This window comes from Lagenorhynchus albirostris, chromosome 7 (assembly GCF_949774975.1).
Source record: "Lagenorhynchus albirostris chromosome 7, mLagAlb1.1, whole genome shotgun sequence".
NCBI classification, from domain to species: Eukaryota; Metazoa; Chordata; class Mammalia; order Artiodactyla; family Delphinidae; genus Lagenorhynchus; species Lagenorhynchus albirostris.
Window position 1 is genome coordinate 27,728,952 of NC_083101.1, and position 20,282 is coordinate 27,749,233.

General features: G+C 35.3%; 1 protein-coding gene across 7 annotated transcripts in view; it reads right to left on the minus strand.

The window, feature by feature from the left end:
• The window catches only part of SLC44A1 (solute carrier family 44 member 1), a 212,778-nt gene that overhangs the window by 89,801 nt on the left and 102,695 nt on the right, over window positions 1-20,282 (minus strand). For all 7 annotated transcript variants that reach the window (XR_009541529.1, XR_009541531.1, XR_009541530.1 and 4 more), the window contains exons 5-7: window positions 13,177-13,270; window positions 6,143-6,312; window positions 4,106-4,195 (exon numbers count right to left, since the gene is read on the minus strand). Coding sequence is in view for 4 of the 7 variants with exons in the window: in XM_060154708.1 (XP_060010691.1) it covers window positions 4,106-4,195; window positions 6,143-6,312; window positions 13,177-13,270 (354 nt within the window). In the remaining 3 variants the exon portion in view is untranslated. The remainder of the gene's footprint in view (window positions 1-4,105; window positions 4,196-6,142; window positions 6,313-13,176; window positions 13,271-20,282) is intronic.

The window sequence follows — 20,282 nt, forward strand, 5'->3', positions numbered from 1 at the left end:
ATCAGCTTGGTGCTTTGTGACCGCCTGGAGGGGTGGGATAGGGAGGGTGGGAGGGAGGGAGACGCAAGAGGGAAGAGATATGGCAACATATGTATATGTATAACTGATTCACTGTGTTATAAAGCAGAAACTAACACACCATTGTAAAGCAATTATACTCCAATAAAGATGTAAAAAAAAAATAGGAAATCTTTGATAGCTGGAGAGCGGTGGGCACTAGAGATGGGAATTTTTATCTCCATGACTGGTTCAGAGATTCTGAGATCTAGACTGAAGAGGGAGGCAGACCTGCCTCCATATAAGAGAGCTGCTTTGGACACCTTCATTCAACCCATTCGACAAACACTTTGAGTGCCTACAGCACCTACTGTTCTAGGGGCTGGGGATAGAGCGGTGAAAAACCAACATCAACTCTCAAGCAGTGTACAGACTAATGGGGAAACAAAAAAACAAGGAAACAAGTGAAAATAGAGTATATTAAATCTAAGAAAAAAGCTGCCAGTAAGGGATAGAAAGTGCTAGTGCTGGGAAAGCATTACAATTTTATATAAGCAAGGCCTCACTGGGGTGAGACGATATTGGAGCAAAAGAATCAAAGACAGGGAGAAAGCCATCTACGAACCTATCTAAGAGTGTTCCAGGCAAGAGGAAACAGCAAGTTCTAAGATGCTGATACGGGCCATGCCTGGCAGGCAAGAAAAGAGGAGGCCGCTAGAGCTACAGCAACGAGCAATGGGGAAAGCAGTAAGAGATGTGTGCAGAGAGGGAGCTGGGCACCAGGTCATACTGCAAGGCCTCGTAGGCCACGGTAAGGAAACGGAAGATTCAGAGTAGAGATGTGTATGTATCGGTGGATGAGATGAATGCCTGGGAGAGAAGCAACTGGGCTGAGATCTATGCAAATCAACCAGACCTCCATGTGCACTCAGGTCAAGAGTGAATAGTGTCAAAGGGAAATTCCAACTACCTGTCGGCAAATATTAAGCATGAATTTTTCTTCTATGGAAGATGATTAAACAAACCAAAACAACCATGAGTCTACGAAGAATATTTCAGAGAAAGGGAAAGGCTACTTCCATTTTGGAATCATGAAGGTACAAGAAAACTGTTTGGAAAACTGTTTAATATCCTCAAAAAATGGGATAAAATACGTTCTCTACAAACAGAAATAAAAAGTTGAGAGAAAGCCTGAAGTTCAGGAAGATAGAATGAGATAATAATGATGACATCAAGGGCATTGTTCATAACATCCACAGTAGATATCATTAATTAAACATTTAAACTTGTGCCAGGAATTAGCACAAAGAGTTGCAACCACATTTAAACACAATGCCATTAAGTGGGTATTATTAGCTCCACTTTGCAAATGATGAAATTGAAATTTAGGAAATTTCAGCAGCATGCCAAATGTCACATACTTGGTAAGTGGGAGAGCTGGGATTCAAATCTACTTTTATTGTAAAAGCTATCCATCTGTTATGAACTGAATGCTGTGTCTCCCCAAAACCCATCTACTGAAATCCTAATCCCCAATATGGTATATTTGGAGGTGGGGCCTTTAAAAGATGATGAAACCATAAATGTGGAGCCCTCATGAATGGGATTAGTGCCCTTATAAAAGAGACCCCAGAAAGCTCCTTCCCTCTTCTGCTACGTGAGGACACAGCAATCAGATGGCCGGAAACAGGAAGACGGCCCTCACCAGATGCCGAATCTGCTGGTGCCTTGATCTTAGACTCCCCAGCCTCCAGAACGGTGAGAAATAAATGTTTGTTGTTTATAAGGCATCCAGTCTTGTGGTACTTTGTTACAGCAGCCCAAACTGACTAAGACATCATCTAAACACAGAATTAGATTTGAAGGCTACAAACTGAAATGAAAGGGAAGATGGCTGAGAGAAGGAAGACCTACAAATAAGATGAAATTGGGATAACAAAATTAAGTAGTCAAGTACAGACTGACACCAAGGAAAACAAAATCAGTGATATGGTAGATAAACTTGAAGAGTTCTTCCTCAATGTAAAGAAAATGACAAAAGGATTAAAATGATAATTTAGGAGATGATAGCAGGAGAGTAAGAAGGATCTTAAAGAGAAAACCACCAGGATGGAAACAAGAAACAAGTATAGAAATAAAGTAAACTTTTCAAAGTTGAAAAAGATTCCCCCAAAAAAGAGATCATAGGCAAACTGAGTTAAGATTCTGAACTAGACAAAAATTTTAAGTTGTAAGGATAAGTTAAAAATTATATAAACATCTAGGTAAGTGAGATAGGTTATGGGCACAGGAACAAAATTTAGACTGGTCTCAAAGTTCTTCTCTGAAATGAAGTACAGACATAAGGCAATATACTGTATCTTAAGACTTTTATATGCAACAAATTCAATATTCACATGTGAAGGCAAAGGCAATCTTAGATAACCAAGAATTCAGAATATTACCACCCATAAGTCTTTCATGAATAAGTTACTTGAACTCAGATTCCAGTCAAAACAAATATGAACTGAAATTTAGAACTCAAGAATGAACTTTTATAGAAACAGGACCAGTATAACTGAATCACTTTGCTGTACACCTGAAACTAACACAATACTGTAAATCAACTATACTCCAATATAAAATAAAAATTAAAAAAAAATAAAAATAAAAACAGGACCAGTAGTTCTCACTAAAATCAGGACAGGAGAACTTAAATAAATATAATTATGAAACTCCTCAAGGCAAAGGTAAGCAAAATTCTTTGAAAAGGTATAGTACAACAAATAATATTTTAAGTTTAATAATAACCTGAATAACGAACACTCAGAATATTTAACAAGAGCTAAAAAGTGCGAGTGGGCAGAAGAGAGTAGGATTAGACAGGAAGGAAAGTTTATGCCAAATTTAAAGGGGGGGGGAACCTCAACAAGTATTGTTTCATTTCAGCCTTTAATAATTATAGAATTCTAGACTGAAGAATATTTTATGAAAATGTATGCGTTACCAACTGAAGAAGTGAAAATAAAATTATACCATCCAAAGCCAGGGTGAAAATAACCAAAGAAAACACAATTCCATACAGCAAAGATAGGGAAAACAAAATAAGGAAGCATAAATTTAAGGAAAACATAAAACAGATGACATCAGTAAGACCAAACATACCAGGTAAACGTAATGGTGGCAAATTCTCCTACTGAAAGAGTTTCATATTGGGTTAAAACGTTTTTATACTATATACAAACATACACACACACACACACACACACACACACACACACACACACGCATACATATATATATGAATATCAAGGTCTGGATTCCAAATGCTAACACTGGTGAACTGAAGGTGGGTCCCTATGACATTTTTAAAGGCAAAAGTAAATACTCTTTAAAGAGAAGATGTAGCATGTGAAATAAAACTTTTATTTTCTCTCCTATATTTCTATTTTCTACCATGGAAGTAGTTAGATACCATGAGTAGGTATGACATTTATAATTGGGAGGGGGAAATTTTTTTTAAGACAATAAACACAGAAAACCCAGAAGGTTTCATTAGAAACACTAAAATGAAAACAAAATAGAATGTCAATAGACAGAAAAATGAGTAACAAAATTTTAAACACACGCCCACCCCGACAGAGTTATCCTGCCAGGAACACTTTTCAACCAGAAAGAATTTCAACACCTTAGAATGGCTGATTTAGGCCTTAAAAAAGTGCAAGATAAAAAGAAAGGGTCCCTTCATTTGCCAGGCAGGGAGCACTGGAAGAATCAAGTGAAAATTCAAAAGCAGGAGCAGAACAGAGGCTCAATTCCTTTCTTTTCAGTTGTACTCTCCCCCTCCAACTGATATTGACAGAAAAACGTTAGTCCCCTTTTAAAAATATCACTTGCTCTCATTCCAAAAGCCACTGACCTTCCCATTTTATTTGATTTAGTGATCTCACAGTGAACTAACTTAAATGTAATCCACTTACCTGTCTTTACATTTTATCAATGAATTCACAGGCCTTACAAGAGGAAAATTATTTAAAATAACCAAAACAGTTCTGAATTGAGGGATTGTTAAAGGCAAACTTGAACTCTCAATTCTAATTACTAAAACACAAAGGAATAAGCAGCTTACCAAGTGAACCCAGGATGAGCAGAATTGTTAAGATCCACACAAGTATTCTTGATATATACCTGATTATCACCATCAAAATCATGGACAGAACTGCAGGGAAGATAAAGAACACACAGAATATCATTTGAAAACTTTAGAAAATATAAAGAGAAACTCTTTCAATTGTTTTCTCCTAGGGAAATAATTTGTTGCTCTTGACAAGTTCATGACTCCAATTTAGGTAAGAAAGGAAACTGGCTGCTTTTGTACTTTGACTTTGGTACTTGTACCACTTGAACAGCATCACTTAAAACCAAAGGCACCTAACTGGGTTTATAAATGACAGAAAAGAATATATGCAAATGTATATGGTGACTCAAAAACAGCACAGAACTGTTGTGGATTTGCCACAGGAAGACATCAGAACTCACATGCAAACATAGATGCCGACACACAAAGTGTAGAGAATGACATGCCGTGTTGGTGACCGGAAAAATTACCACATGTAGACAGACATCAGTTAAATTAGGTGCTACACTTCCTTGAGTCACCTATGCGTTTCAGGACCAACTTCTCTGATGTTCGGTCAACAAGCCAGATGGTATATTATCTTTTTCTGGTTGTTTCTCCTCTAAAACTCCAAGAAATGGTCTGACTCTATAGAATAATATCCTGAAAACTACTGAAGCCAAAATTCCTCTGACGTTACTTCTCAACTGAGGTCAGGGGTCCTGACTAAGAAGCTCTTCAAAAAAGGAGCAAAGCTTAGTTTGAGTTATTTAACCAACTCCTCTACCCACCCCAGGCTAAATTCCAACATGCCAAAATCTTGAGTGAAAATCTCAAAAGAAACTGAGAAGATTTAACCCTTGCACGGGGAAATTCATTTCTGAAATCATAATTTGTTCATCTTTAATTATCTAAAGTCCCATTTCACAAATAAATGAATAAAGATCTTAAACCTCAAAAGTAAACCATTCTAATAAAAAATGGAATTCCAATGGCTTAACAACATTATTAACACTATTTTAGGTTTGGATTTTTTTTTCTTGGTTCAAGTATTCAACTATTTCAGAAATCAAAAAATTTTTAAATAAAGCTAGACTAATAATCAAGTTTCCTTGGACCATTTGCAAAGCCAAATAAATGGTTGGGATCTGTGACTAGGTAACATTATTAAGGTACTCACATTTGCAATAAATGTACAGGAACCAAAAACAGATGGGAGCGTTTCAAATATCACAGAAATAGTTTTTCATATGGACAGCATTATTTCAACTGAGTCAAGTACTACCTAAGCAAAAAGAAAATACTCTCTAATGACAAGACAGAAATATAGCTAGACTTCTCAATGACTATAATTGGTGTTAACAGGCATAAACACTCATTTTACTTATATAACAAAATAGTTGTTTGGTTCCTACTACAGTTTACTTCTCCCAACTAAAAAAGTCTATAAATTCTGATATGGCTACATATAGTTCTAGGATAATATAGGGAATTTACATGTTGAAAATAAAATTTATTTGCTTTTATTTATTTTATTATCTATTTACTGACCAAAAAACTAAATGGCTAACAAGTGGAGATTTCCTACTTTTTCAAGCAATACAGATATTAATTGCAGCAATGAAAAAAATTACATAATCCAAACATAATATATCAGAAATCTTGCTCTTTGATGGAAATATAAAAGAGAATATGTAGCCTCTTTTTATAAGCAAGTAAGCCTTTTGGAATCAAAACTAAAAACAAAGGGGTACTGATATTAGAAACCTCCTATTATCATATTAAAGGTTATTATAGGCTTTGTAATCAAAGTTTGGGAATACACCAGTTTTCTCCAATGAGAGAAAAAGAAGGGAAATGAGTTTCAGATATATTATATTCTTTTAAAAATATGTATCTATTTATAACTATATATATTCTGAAACAATTATTTTGGCTATGGGAAGTTAAACAATTTACAAGTATCCCCAGCAGTATTCATATTTTGGTTAAAAGAACAGTCTTCTACTGCAGTACTATGCAATAGCTAATAATGAGAAAAACAATTACCTAGTGATAACAAGCAAAGTCCCAATATAATTTCTTTGCTGGTCATTACTCCACTAATCAGCCTGTGTAAGACACTATTGTCACTGACAAAGGTGATCAGGGCCTCTGCAAACTTGGCATAGCAGGAAATGTTCACAGGAGCACAGCGATGGAAGAATGGAATAGGTGCACTGGTGACACAAGAAAAAAAAATCAGAAAAAAAATTACTCCTACTTAATATAAATGCCACATCAAACACACAAATGAAAGGTGAATATGACTGCAATACAGTCCACCCTCCACACATCATATGGGAGCTAAGAGCTGTGAGCTTAATGCTATGAAGATGACCGTCATGGGGCATGATGCACATCTTACCACAAGCCTTATCAGAGGGTGGAGTGCATATTCCAACAGAAGACATTACCCTCCCCTTCTGAAAAGAAACACACACACATATACACACACATACACACATACTAAAAGCAAAACCAAACACTTAAACTCCTCAGTCTACACATCTATCAATCAAGGGGCAGATGGCAAAACTTACAAACATATACTTCATTGAACTGAAAATGAATTTTTGCCATAAGCTATCTAAAAATAAAAACAAACATACTTTTGCTCGAAACATGCCACCATTAATAGAGTATTTCTTCTCTCAGAACAGCATACAAAACCTTAGATTAAAAAAGGTATTTGGGGCACAAGCTTAATAACTCATACAAAGTAGTCATACCAAGACATCAACATACAGCATAATATGCAGCTATTTGAAACAATAACTTTGAATACTAATGTATGGAAGAACTTATGATTTAACAGTACAAGGGAAAAAACCCAAAAATTGATATCTAATGTGATGATTACATCTCTGTATAAAAGATATATATATAAGAATGAGAACAGGAAAAAATATAAAGAAATGAAAAATCTCTGATTTGTTAGGGTCATGGGATTCTGGGCCATTTTCTTTTCTTTTTGTATGTTATTATTATTATGAGATTATTTGTGTCCAAAAAAGAGGGAATCAATTATATCAGGTTTATACTGACTGCAGCTTTCAGTTGTGAAGGAACATAGCTATGTATAAACCATGACATAAATATAGCTTGTTATAACATGGTTCTATTTTAGCTTCTGAGAACATGTATGCACTAATCAGTGAGAGATTTTAAGCAAAGCTCTATGAACATGCCCTCAGTTGTGACTTATTTGGATTCTAAAAGAGCCCATACATGCGCCTATGCACAAACACACATTTATGTGTGCATTAAGTTAAAATTTAGTCATTACTAACACGAATCCCACATTGTCAGAATTATCTGTAGGACTATCAGTCACAGTGTAACATAACACTTTTGACTGGACTGAAATAAGTGTGTTCTCATTCTTGATTGGCACTGTATTTTGGTCAAATTAGTGAATAAGATTACGTGGTTGAACACCAAATAAAATCCCAAGGTTTCTAATCTCAGCAAAGCAACTTTGTATAACCCAAAGCAAAACACTACCTTTGTTTCCTTCCTCAAAAAACAATTAGAATATTTCTTTTCAAGTAAGAATATAAGTGAACTATATATTGATTTTCCTTAAATGTTGGTACGTGAGCACCGTTGGGAGTAAGAATAAGCAACATCTTCCGTGATGTTAAACTTCATGGAGCAAAATAAAATAATATAGTTTTAAAGATCTAGCCTTACCTTAGTTATGCTCTAAAGTAAAATGTATCCAAAAATGATGATGACATGCATGTTCATTTTTTAAAAATTGCCTCTTGTGATGTGTGGGTGTATTTGTATACACCTCCAAAATGGTGTTGGTGAGAGATAATACCAAAGATTTGATATTTTGTCACAAAGTGCAGAAAGCCAGAGCATTCTGAGTAATGCTTGAATTACAGGTATGTAAGTCACCATTTTTTGACCAAAAGCTGTTTTACTAATGATTTAAAAAGACATTAAATTACAGAATACTTTTAGGTGATATGGATTTAGTTAGAAATATTACAGGAAAGAATGAAAAAAGATTAACTAGAAGTTCCTAGTCAATGGAGGCTAACTTGGGACAGAAACCTCTAAACTTGACAAATGTGTTATGACCTACAACTATTTTTTTCCTGATACTGTCTAGATACTGTCCCTGCCAGGTTAATGTCCCTGTCTAAGGACTTTTAACCGTATTTTAACTAAAAGGCTGGTTCTCTGTCCTTCAAAACCAAAGTCCTCTCTGCTCCATGACTGTCTACATCTTCATTTGCTTTATTACCCTACATCTCTGATGTCATCTCAGTTTAACTCACTTGCCTCCAACCTTGAACATAAAATACATCCACCTTAAGGATACTGATGTTCTGTTTTTAAAACCCACCAATTTTTTTGGTCCTGCTCCCCTGTTTCCTTTTTCCTGTCATATAACCGTAAACTTTATCCTCTGTCCAGAGGTGGCTCCACTTAAATCTCCCATATCCTAACAGGATGTTGATGTATTTTTATACTCAAATATACATCATTTCCAAAAGAGAGTGGAAATTGTGATAAAGAAAAACTGGACTTGGGTTCAAAAGCCCTGGGTGATTCTCCTTACATTACACAGGTCACTTCATCTCTCTTTCTCAGTCCCTCCTTCTGTTAGCTGAAAGAGTAGAAGTCAGTCCTCTACTGTGAAAAGAAGTAAGTCTTTTCACATCTTAATAATAATAATAATGTCCACCCATAAATCAATGATTCTAAATTAGTAGAAGCAGGATGCCCAGTAGCTTTCGTATTTTTCTGCTTTTCATACTTATAATGAGGATAGCTGATTTGAAAAGGGAAAGATTATAGTCTTACAATTCTAATCCTTCATTTGTATTTATGAGGAAAAGCTGAGTAATATCAGTTTTGAACTTACGCTTTCAAGTCATTTGTCTACTGTATATAAACACTTGACCAATTAGAAAGAGTACTTGTACAAGTATCTTTCAAAGAACTGGAATAAAATAACAGTCCCTTGCCTTATAATTCAATCTATGTCAGTTAAAAAAAACCTGACAGCTCTAAATTTAAAGGTATAAAAATAGCACACGCTGATTACACTGTTTAGCTGATGGTCAAAATGGTCAAAAGCTGCTCTTAGTGGTAAGGAATAACAGAAATAGAAGGCAAACAAGACCGAAGATAATATCTGGACACAACAGCAAAAATGAAATTAAATACTTAGCTTTAAAGTGAAAAGTACTAGATTCCCTTGTCATTCTTTTTCTCAACTCTTTCCCAAACAGAAACAACTTGACTAGTCATGAATTATTTTGTTTGAATTATTTTATTTTATTATTTTAAAAAATTTTAGTAATCATGGCATTGAAATGGTTTGTCTTATATTTTACCATTTAAATCCCATGTGATATGATGAATTTAAGATGTTACCTGATTTCATATACCTCTCAGAAAATAACCCTTCTGAGAACCTAGTATATGAGATCACTTCTACTTTAGTGTCTAACCTAAATGACACACTCTGTGCTTCTTAATTAAGAGAACGAGCATAAAGTATTCTATTTACAGTAAGTTTTTCTACCTTTTGAAGCCTACAGAATATTGAATCTTTAAGAAGTCAGTGTTGTTTCATTAGGAACCGATGCTGTTTCACTTTATTGAAACATTAGTCAACAAGAACAAAATGAATTTATAATGAGTCTTTTAAAGATTTTTTTAAAATTAGCCACTCATAGGAAAATTGTATCTTACCTTGGCAAACATATTGCCCATTTGCCTTTAAGTCCAGACTATCACAGTTAATGAGCTCCCTCAAAGTATGATGACAAACAATGCCTAATATCTTGTCCATATGCCTTTGTAAGAGAAGATAGGAGTTTGCACTTCACACAATTATCTTAAAACTTCAGGTTATAAATACGCAATTACACAAGACTTCTCATTAAAAGTTTTATTTAAGAAAGAATAAAAATAAAGGGTTTTGGCAATATCTCTATAGCACAGCAAAGGCAGGAAATAAGTAATCAAGAATCTAATGGCAATGTGCAATGATTTTCACACATTTCATTTTATTTCTTTTCTCTCCTCTTTCATTCCTATACTCCCTTTTTTCCCTTCAAACTAACTGTGGTATAGACTTTACAAGACCTTAGATTCAAATTCTGATTCCCAACAATTAGTTGTGTGGCCTTGGGCAACCCATTTAACCTCTTATTTTCTATTTCCTCATCTATAAATTAGGGACAGTATCCTTATAGGCTTTTGTGAGGGTTAAGTGAGATAGTACATATGAGAAACATAATATTGTACTTGGCATCCAATAGATGATTTATAAATGTTAATTCACCTTGAATCCTTCACTTAAAAATATAGATAATATTTTTTTCTTGGCTATTATTTTCTTATTTCCATATCATGTTAATTCCTCAACACCAAGTACCCTTTCTGGCATCTGGAAGTACCAAAATAAATGTTTGATGAATAAACTGAACTTATGAAATCTGTTTCTAGTATTGCAACTTTTTCTAGCTATACCCAAACCTTTAAGCACTGTAAGTATAAGGGCTGGCTAGACTCCCTGTTGCTACTATGTTTAGCATGTCACCAGTAGAGTTCTGAATTTGGATACAATATGGCCCTTTCTAGGCATTTGCTTTTAAAATTCAAAAGCTCTTAGGAATAGTAACCATTTGGAAATTATGTGGCACTAATGTTTTATTGCAAATTAGTTTACAACTGTTTTTCTTTAAAACAGGAACCTTCAGCTCCAGAAGGTTCCTTGGGTACCCAGGAAGGTTGGAAGGCTCTAGAATACTTCCTAAGCCAAATGCCAAGCACAATAATGAATATTTAACACATATTATCTTACTTAATCCTTATGACAATTCCATGGGAGAGGTATTGATAGTCCCATTTTACATATGAGAAAACTTGGTTTACTGAGGGCTTAACAGACTTGCTTAAGCTGACAAATAGAAAGTGGTCGAACAGATTTCAGCCCCAGGCCTATCTGGACTCAAAGTTCAGTTCTTTCTGTCCCACTGCTGTGCTCCCAGGGAGACAGCAAAGGAGACATAAAAGATGCTGAGGGCCATTTGCCTGCATCACAGGTTTGCCTAGTGCTGGTCTTCTGGTGCATATAGAAAAGTCAATCAAAGCATAGTCCCTACTCTTTTTAAGGACAGAGTTTCTTAAGGACAGAGACTAGGTCTTACTCATCTTTGGAGATTTGGTATCTAACACTGTGTGTGAAACAGGGTAGTGCCCTAAGTTTTTTATTAAAACAAATTTATTCTTGTTTTTTGATCCTTTCACTTTGCCAAATACCAGATGATGATATTTACAAGACCTTGATTTGCCTTCCTTCTATCAACTGTTGCTTCTCTTTTACCTTCCAACAACGTGAGTTCAGACAAAAGTGACAGACGGTGAACGACTAAGTAAGATGTGAGGATCTTTAAATACAATATAAATATAGTACATAGCCGGTTTTCACACGGTTTAGGTTCATCATTGCATCTTGGATTACTAAAACATTAGTGGATAACCTTGTTAGAAGCCAAGCCTGTCCATCTCTAAAACCCAAGCCCCTAATACTACGTTTTGTCTCCTAGTGAATGCCCTTAGGATGCTGTATGTGAGACGTCCATGAGTGTGCAGCCAAGGCTGGATCACCCAGTATAACCAGGAACAGGCAGTCCTCAACATGGTAGAGTCAGAGGTCAGAGGTGCCGGAGGATTTGAAGTATGAACTGCCCACCCATATTATACTAGAGCAGAGCAACCTCATTCTCATACCACGGCTTTCTGGTTATCCTTTTATAATATACTTATGCCTTAAAATAGTGACTCTATACTCAAAGTATGCATTTAAAATAGGCTTTAGCAGTTGAATAGAGAACAGAGCTTTTCTTGTTTTTACATTGATAATTTTCTCTATTCAAAGAACCTCCTTTCTTTACTGTCTCAGCCTCCCTAATATTCTCAATTTTCATGAATGGAGTTTCCCTACCTACTGGTCTAAGCCCATAATTTGTAGGTCCCTCCTACTTAGAACCTTTTAAAACAGTCCCATTATTTTTATGTCTGTAGGCTTTAAATTTTAATTTCAATAGCAACTTGACAGTACTAAAAGAGCTGGAAATCAATTAAACTGATATATTCTTTGTCGTCTTTTCAACAGAAAATTTCAAATTCAAGTTAATAAAGCGCAAGTAACACCCATAAGCAAGTTGAAGGAAAGGAGACATAAGAATTTTAACTAATAGCTTTCTATAACATACTGAGATACAGTAAAAAGTGGTTTTGATTCAATATTCCTGGGAAATACTCATGTCATACATGGTTAGTGATATATGCTAAGGTTCTCAAGATCAGACATGCTCCAAAAACTATATACCTAATTCTGAGGATATATTCCACAATGCTTGAGAATTTATTTCCTTTTTAAAAAAAATCAATTTATAATTTTAAAATTTGCTTTACTTAAAACTACTGTGAGATCCTTCCAAACAAAGAACATTTCTTGTTTCATCTTTGCATCCATTACACGCAGTAGGTACTTAACAATAAATGTTTGTTGATTAAGACAAACAGCTTACTATAGAGAATGTACCTAAAGGATAGAGCTTAAAATAAACTATGGAGAATAATCATTGGCATATTTTTTAAACTTACAAAGAATTTTAAAATAATACCAGTAAGTATGGCCAACTTCAAAGAATCTTCGGAGAGTGTGAGACTTGGCTTCCAATTTTGTTGTGGGTTTTATAATGATTCAGCAGCTTTGTATACTTAAAAACTATGGCATTAAAAAAAAAAAAAGTGAGCCCCCAAAAGAAATTTAAAATAGCTGAGAATGAGAAAAGTAGTTTGCCTGTGTGTGTGTGTGTGTTTTAAAATGATGTGAAATTCACAATGTCATTTCTATTACTACTTTTAAAATTTTGTTGTAAAAGCACTGAAACTGGGCAACAGGTATCATCAAGTGACTCTTTTCTCAGAAAAACATATACAGTTTAAAATCTACCTACAAAAACAGAAGTCACAAGTTAACAAAATACAATAAAATTTACCTCGCTGGAACAGGCAGTTTGGGGCAAAGAACAGAAGCTTTTGATGATGTAGTATATTCAGAAGGCTTTAGGTCGTAGCTGCATAGGGCTGAGCCTGTTGAAAGAAAAGCTATATGTTAGCTAGCAGAACAGAGTCCGAATAAATTCTTCTATTAATTCACTTTAACTTTATTTTATTGGTTAATATTAACTCAACATATACAACTTTCAAACATTATAGAATTAATAAAAGTCTGATTTGGTCTATAGTATCAATTCTCAATCATTTGAAACAAATTTTTCTCTGGTAACTTATATATAAATTTTAATTAATAATATTAAGGGTAATAACAATAAGTACTAGAGCTAATTTTATTGAGTGCCATATATCAGGCCCTATACAAAATGACATACAAATACACATTTTTTTTTTAATAAAGAGTCAACTTTTCATTGTAACTGACCAAACTGTGTTTAGGAATGTCTTCAAACAACAGAACCAAAGAAACATGATAAAAATATCCTCTTGAAGAAACCAAGAGTTTTTGCCAGCCCCAGTGCTTCTGAGGGTTAGACTGAAAGCAGCCCATTCCTGAGGCTGGTTCTCTTCCCCACGCCAAGAGCAGGGCTGGGATAGATAGAGGACCTGGCCTTTCCTCCTATTCCTCCTATGCAGTGGGGTGAGCCTCTCCTCTCAACATATATAAAAATTATATTATTTACTATAACTCCATTAGGCAGGCCTTTTTAAGCCCACTCGATGGAGGAGAAAATAGAGGCTAAGAGACAAGGTAAATAACTTGTCCAGGGTGACACAGCTGCTAAGCCAGTAATGCTGGGGTTAAACCCTAGATCTCTTTGACTACGAAACCCATCTTCAGCTACATATGCCATCTCTCCTTCTGATGCTCTCCATTACTAAATATTTAAAATTATTGCATATAGCACATATGCATTCAGATAATATATTACTTTTTCCTTTTTTAAAAGGCAGGAAACAGTAACTGTAAATAAACTGAATTAATTGATAAAATCAATAAATTGATCAAAGGATTCCCTATTTTCAGATAGTTTAAAACAGCTTAAATTCAGTCCTAGATTGGTTATTCTCTGACTATATGGCTAATATATATCTAAATAATACATAAAATTCAAGTGGATACAGTACACCCTATCTTTGATAAGTCTTATTTAACTGACCTGCTAATTTTATAACACAGCAACTAGAATACTGTAAGATTCATTGTACAACAGATACTGTTAAATAAGGAGGTCTAGGCTTTAGTTCTAATTTTGCTGAGACCTACTACATTATATCATGTAAACTGTTTGTATTTCATTAATTGAAGTGCTTACGAGGTTACTAATTTGGTCAAATACTTCATTACTAAATACAAACAGAATAGCTTTGCATTTATATCATAGCAATAATGAGATTTTGCAGTGTATCACCATGGAAAATGTTTAAATTATAATGTGAAGGCAGACTTTAACATTGGATTAATTATGGAAACATCATGTGAGGATGTGAGAAGGAACTAGAAGGGAATATAGAAAAAAAGATTTGTTGGGACAACAAAATTGGGAGATTTGTTTCATTTATATCTGGTCCTTTCAATCAAAAGCACTTTTAGAAAGCTACAAACCTGCATTTAATTCAGTAATGCTGCCCCTAAACCAGCAACCAACTTGCTAAGTGTTTGAATACGTGGGCCTTAATAGCACATTTACATAAATACATGTAGCATCTATTTTATATAAAAATAATTCAAGTAACTTGACAGTGTAAAATATTTTTAAAGAGATACTTGAAAGTTACATGGCACTGTTCTTCAAGTTTCTTCAGCTCTTAAGATAGACTCAATAGAAAACTAAGTTTCTAAAATTGTTTTCAATCATTCTCTTCCATTTTAATAACTTTCTTTTTTTTAAGTTAAACATGAATATTAAGCATCTAACTCTTCTAAAATTAGGCTTTTGTGTTTAAAGATAATGGAACTAGATACTATTTATAGCAATTTTAGAGAAAATATGACAGCAATGGCAAGCAAACATCTTAGATTAATTCTAAAATAACTGGGAGTCCTATTATAGAATTGCTCATGAAAAAATACCAACTGTGCCAATAACTGCAGAGCACCCAACGTGGTCATCAACTTCCTGATCTGAATTGTCACCTTACTTCTTTTAGAGTCCAAGGTAGAATCGATTTGCACAATATAAAAGGCCCTAACTAAAGCATATTGTGTCAGTGCTGTCAAACACACTGCTCCATCTGAATTCAGTGAACATAATCTCCGTCCCCACCCTTTTTTCATTTAAAAAAGGAGGTCAGCAGGTGCAACAGAGTTCAATTTTATAAAGACTTTCCCAGGATAATGCTCAATGAAAGGATAATAGCCGTATCTCTGATGGTATTCTGGGACAGAGGCCAGTACTAAATAGATCCTGTACTAAATAGATTAAAGAAAAAAGATCTTTACAATGTGTTAGTAGTAACAATCAGAAGAAACCTTATATTGCTTCCTGCTCAAAGGGTTCATGGACAGAGAAGCCTCAGTGAAGAACATTAAAACAACCCAGAAATGACCAATGTTTTACAATTGTTTTTCTTTTCATGTTTATTAGCTAATGCATTTTTAGTGAACTCTTTTAAGGTAGTATTTATTTTATTATTTTTTAATAGTAGAAGTATAAACATATGATGTTTGGTTATAAACAGCAAGACAACATTTTTCTTCTAATGCAAAAAGCAGGGAAAAACCATGCTAGAGTAATGAAAAGTCTAAAACAAAAAACAAAAGCTTATCTAAACCACACCAGAGGCAATCCATGCAATTCAGCCAGTGTTATTCAAAGGCCTTCAGAATGAGTGATCTTAGGAACCTAACTTGGGTATATAAACATTTATCTTGGTAAACAGTTGCTATAGTCCCCAGAATGTTTAACTACTACAATATATCAAATGCCTTTTAATAGTCAATTATTTATTCTTTAGCTCACTATCACGTATAACAACACCCCTAAGAGGTATGTTTCCATCGCCATGCTCCAAACATTACAGATGAAAAAAATGAGTCATACTTCCAAGGCCTTTTAAGCAATCACTGGCAAACTACTAAGAAACAGAGTTCTTCACTCCTAGGCTACAATGCTTCTTCTGTGTCTTTTCTAATAATCATAATCAGATATGTATTCAATAAGCTCCTGGGCAAAAAGCATATGGTCCACAGATACTGCAAAGATAACATGTTTGAAAACATTTTTTTCCATCACCCACTCTCTAAAATCTGCTGTCTCCTCCCGTGTTAATTCTACCCTGGTTAATGGCTCCAGCACCCATAAAATCTCCAAGATGAAGTGTGGAAGTCATCCTATATCTTCTTAATCTACATCTTCCATCTACATCTTCCCACACTATTCAAAACATTCAAGATACCAAGTCCCAACAATCAGATCTTTCTGTGTTTATTTCAGACCATCACGATCTCTTATTGGGTCAGTTAAACTATTCTCTCAGAGGGTTTCTTAACTCCATCCTGTGTACAACCTTCAGAATGATTTCTGTAAACTGGGCATTAGTTGTATTACATCCCTGCCCTCAGGAAAATTCCAAACCCCTTGGCTTCAAGGCCCTCCTAAGGCAGGCCTCTTCCTAAAACTCCAGCCTCATTTAAGCATAATAAACTACTTATAATTCTTGCTGTTTCACAAACTTCCAGGCTTTTCCACATGCTGTTCTCTCTGCTTGGGCTGTCCTTTCCTAACTAGCATCTTAATGAGTGTTCCAAGTTTGAGCAGAATTTCTACAAACTACTCAAGCTTTACCTCCTCTGTCAAGTCTTCTCTGATGCACCCAAACAAAGCTATTTACTTCTTAGCTCTATTATAAAACTTAGCATATTATTTTATAATTTTTTAGTTTACATATCATCTCTATCTTTAGAATGTGAGCTCTTTGAGAACTGGGACCTTATGCCTTCAAAATATGTGGAACTCCTATCTCCTGGCATACAGACAGCACTCAAAAGCCATCTGGTAAATAAAACAGACAGAAATAACTACTTTTAGTCTCTTATAGTTTGGTGTTACATGTTATATATAATGATATATGCTTTTCAACATTGACTACAAAGTACACTATCTGAAACAGGATTTCTAAACCATGGTATTAATGCAATTCTTGGGCAATTCTTGGTTGTATGGGGCTGTCATGTGCATTTGCAGGATGTTTTAGCAGCATCCCTGGTCTCTATCCACTAGATGCCAGCAGCCTCCCTGTAACCTCTCACCCAGCTGTGACAACCAAAAATGTCTCCTGACACTACTAAAGGTCCTTGTGGGGTGGGGGGGTGGGGGTGGGCAGCAATGGCAGGTGCAAAATCACCCTTAGTTAAGATCTACTGCTCTAAAACATCAAATTATTTGAAACAAAGAATTGGCAAGTTGGAGGCTAATTCTTGTTTAAAAATTTTGTTTGATTTGCTATCTCAGTAATATTTGTAGGCTATACAAAGAGAAAAAAACAGTCCTTAAAAAACGTGCTTTAGGACTTCACTGGTGGCGCAGTGGTTAAGAATCCACCTGCCAATGCAGGGGACACGGGTTCGAGCCCTGGTCCGGGAAGATCCCACATGCCGCAGAGCAACTAAGCCTGTGTGCCACAACTACTGAGCCCACGTGTCACAACTACTGAAGCCCGTGCGCTTAGAGTCCGTGCTCCACAACGGGAGAAGCCACTGCAATGAGAAGCCCATGCACCGCAACAAAGAGCAGCCCCCGCTTGCCTCAACTAGAGAAAGCCTGCACGCAGCAACAAAGACCCAATACAGCCAACAATCAATCAATCAATAAATAAAATTAAAAAGAAAGAAAGAAAAAAGAAAATCTTTTGAGGCAGAACAGTTTTCATTATGAAAAACAAATTACATTGCTATGAGAAGTTTAATTAATTTAACCCCTTTCTCTCTAATTAGGAAAGCATTATATATTTACATGCCAGAAGAAAGCAAGACAATTTTCCAATTTCAGTTTCTAGTAACCAGTGAAAAGGATGGACATATTTACAATTCCCAAGAAGCACCATTAACCAGCTGTAGATATGACATCACCTGTCAATCACTATTGGCACATAGTAGGCACACAAGAAATATTTGCTGAGTGAATTAACTTTGGCCATCTATGTACAAGACTTCTACTAGGTATTGTGGAGGACAAAGAGAAGTTTGACTGCCTACTCTAATGCAAGCTCCTTAAAGATGGAGAGGACTGTACCTTGTTTTTGTCTCTCTGGCACATAATTAGTTATTTGTTGAATAAAGGAATTAGTTAAAATTGCATTACTAAATTTAAGGATTTTTTCCTCCCCTTTTTAACAATCAAGTTTCCCTTGCTGGTCTCTGACTTGGAGGCAATTAAATCAGTTGCTACGGTTGTATGTTTCATTCATTTATAAATTGTATCAAGACCAATCTTTTGATTCACTGTGGCCAAAAAGAATACATACTCTCTGTGGTTTAAGTTATAGTGTTACTGCCAGGTAAAAAAAGAGGGTAATAATCTGGTCGTCCATTCATACTAACTCTACACTTACCAACCAGATAATGATAATCAAAAGGCTTGTTAGTATTCATAAATCTTATACGAATGGATCACATAATCTTTCATGATTTTCAGCAGTGATCACTGAGAAAGCACCAAGCTGCATGGCTCTACTCAAAATGTGAACATGGTCCAATTGGCAGGTCATAAAGCTCTCAGAATTTATACAAAATACAGTACACTGAAGAAGCACTCTTAAATAGGAGTGCTATAAATGGGACACAAACAAAAGGAAAATAAGAATTCTGTCATCTTACTACTGTGTTAGGGAAAACAAAATAAATATTGATACAATAGTTTGATAAGAGTAATACAAAAGAAAATAAGGAATTCCATGTAAAATATTAGCACCAACTGAGAACGTGCAGCCAGCCCCCAACCTACAGGTTATTCTCATTTCTAAACTTTGGTTTAGAATTTAGACTGCATGTGGAAAGAATCAAATGACATGTAAAGCATCTGCCACAGTGCATGACACAAAGTAGGTACCAATAAATGGTATGTTGAAACAAAACGCAGGGCTTAAGTCTGATTTACCTATTCAGACTCAGATGCCCATGCTCAACAATGGGGACAGTGGAATAAAGTGAAGGGTGGACTACAGGCCAGAGGTGGTGGTAGGGCCAGAATCAGGGAAGGGGGAGAGGAAGGGGAAGAACATCTGAGCAGGCATTATGTTCCCTTCCCTTCACCACCTGTCATGGTCTGGCTGGGCTGAGATGAAAGTTTCATGTAAAGCTGAAGTTAGTTTCAGAGGGAGGGTGATTCTTTTCCCCCCTACAATGTATACATTATTGAGTTTTCAAAAATAATGATAATAAAGGAGGAAAGAAACTTCTTCATCAGAAACCGGAGGGAAGAAACATTGCTGGGTTCATGCTCTGCTGAAAATAAGAACTCAGATGGGAGCTCTCACCAGATGGTTTTAGTTTCCTCTGTAGGGCATAAGGTTAGGAAAGAGGAAGAACAAGAGAGCTTAAGAGAATAAAAGGCATGAATAATCCTTGGAGAGTATGTATAAGAGAGATAAATGAATGAATAAGATGAATTATTTAGAGATGAATAAAAAGAACTGATTTCACAGCAATTCTAGTTAGACTGAAGCTAAACAATTTGCCTGTTGGTGGCAACTCACACGGATACAGAATTGAGCAAAGGATAGTATGTTAAGAGAATGAGAAATTATTAAGTGGCAATAGAGATGAAGAGGGAAATTCAGTCTATTATGCTTTCAAAAAACATGAATAATTGCTATGTGAGGTCCTATATTAGGGCTTCGATATTCAGAGATGAATAGAGCATGATCCTGCCCCCAGGAAACTCATGCACCACTGCAGCAAGGTGATAAACAAAGAACCAAAGAAGTTTAATACTGAGTCCTTATGGTATTTGGCAACTCTAATTTTTTAAAGGCAATTGTTACATTGTTTTATTCTCTAGCATCATATATTTATGATTTGTGTCTATATAAACTATGAACCAAAATAATAAAATGCACATTTATACACCTACCACTCAATTCATGT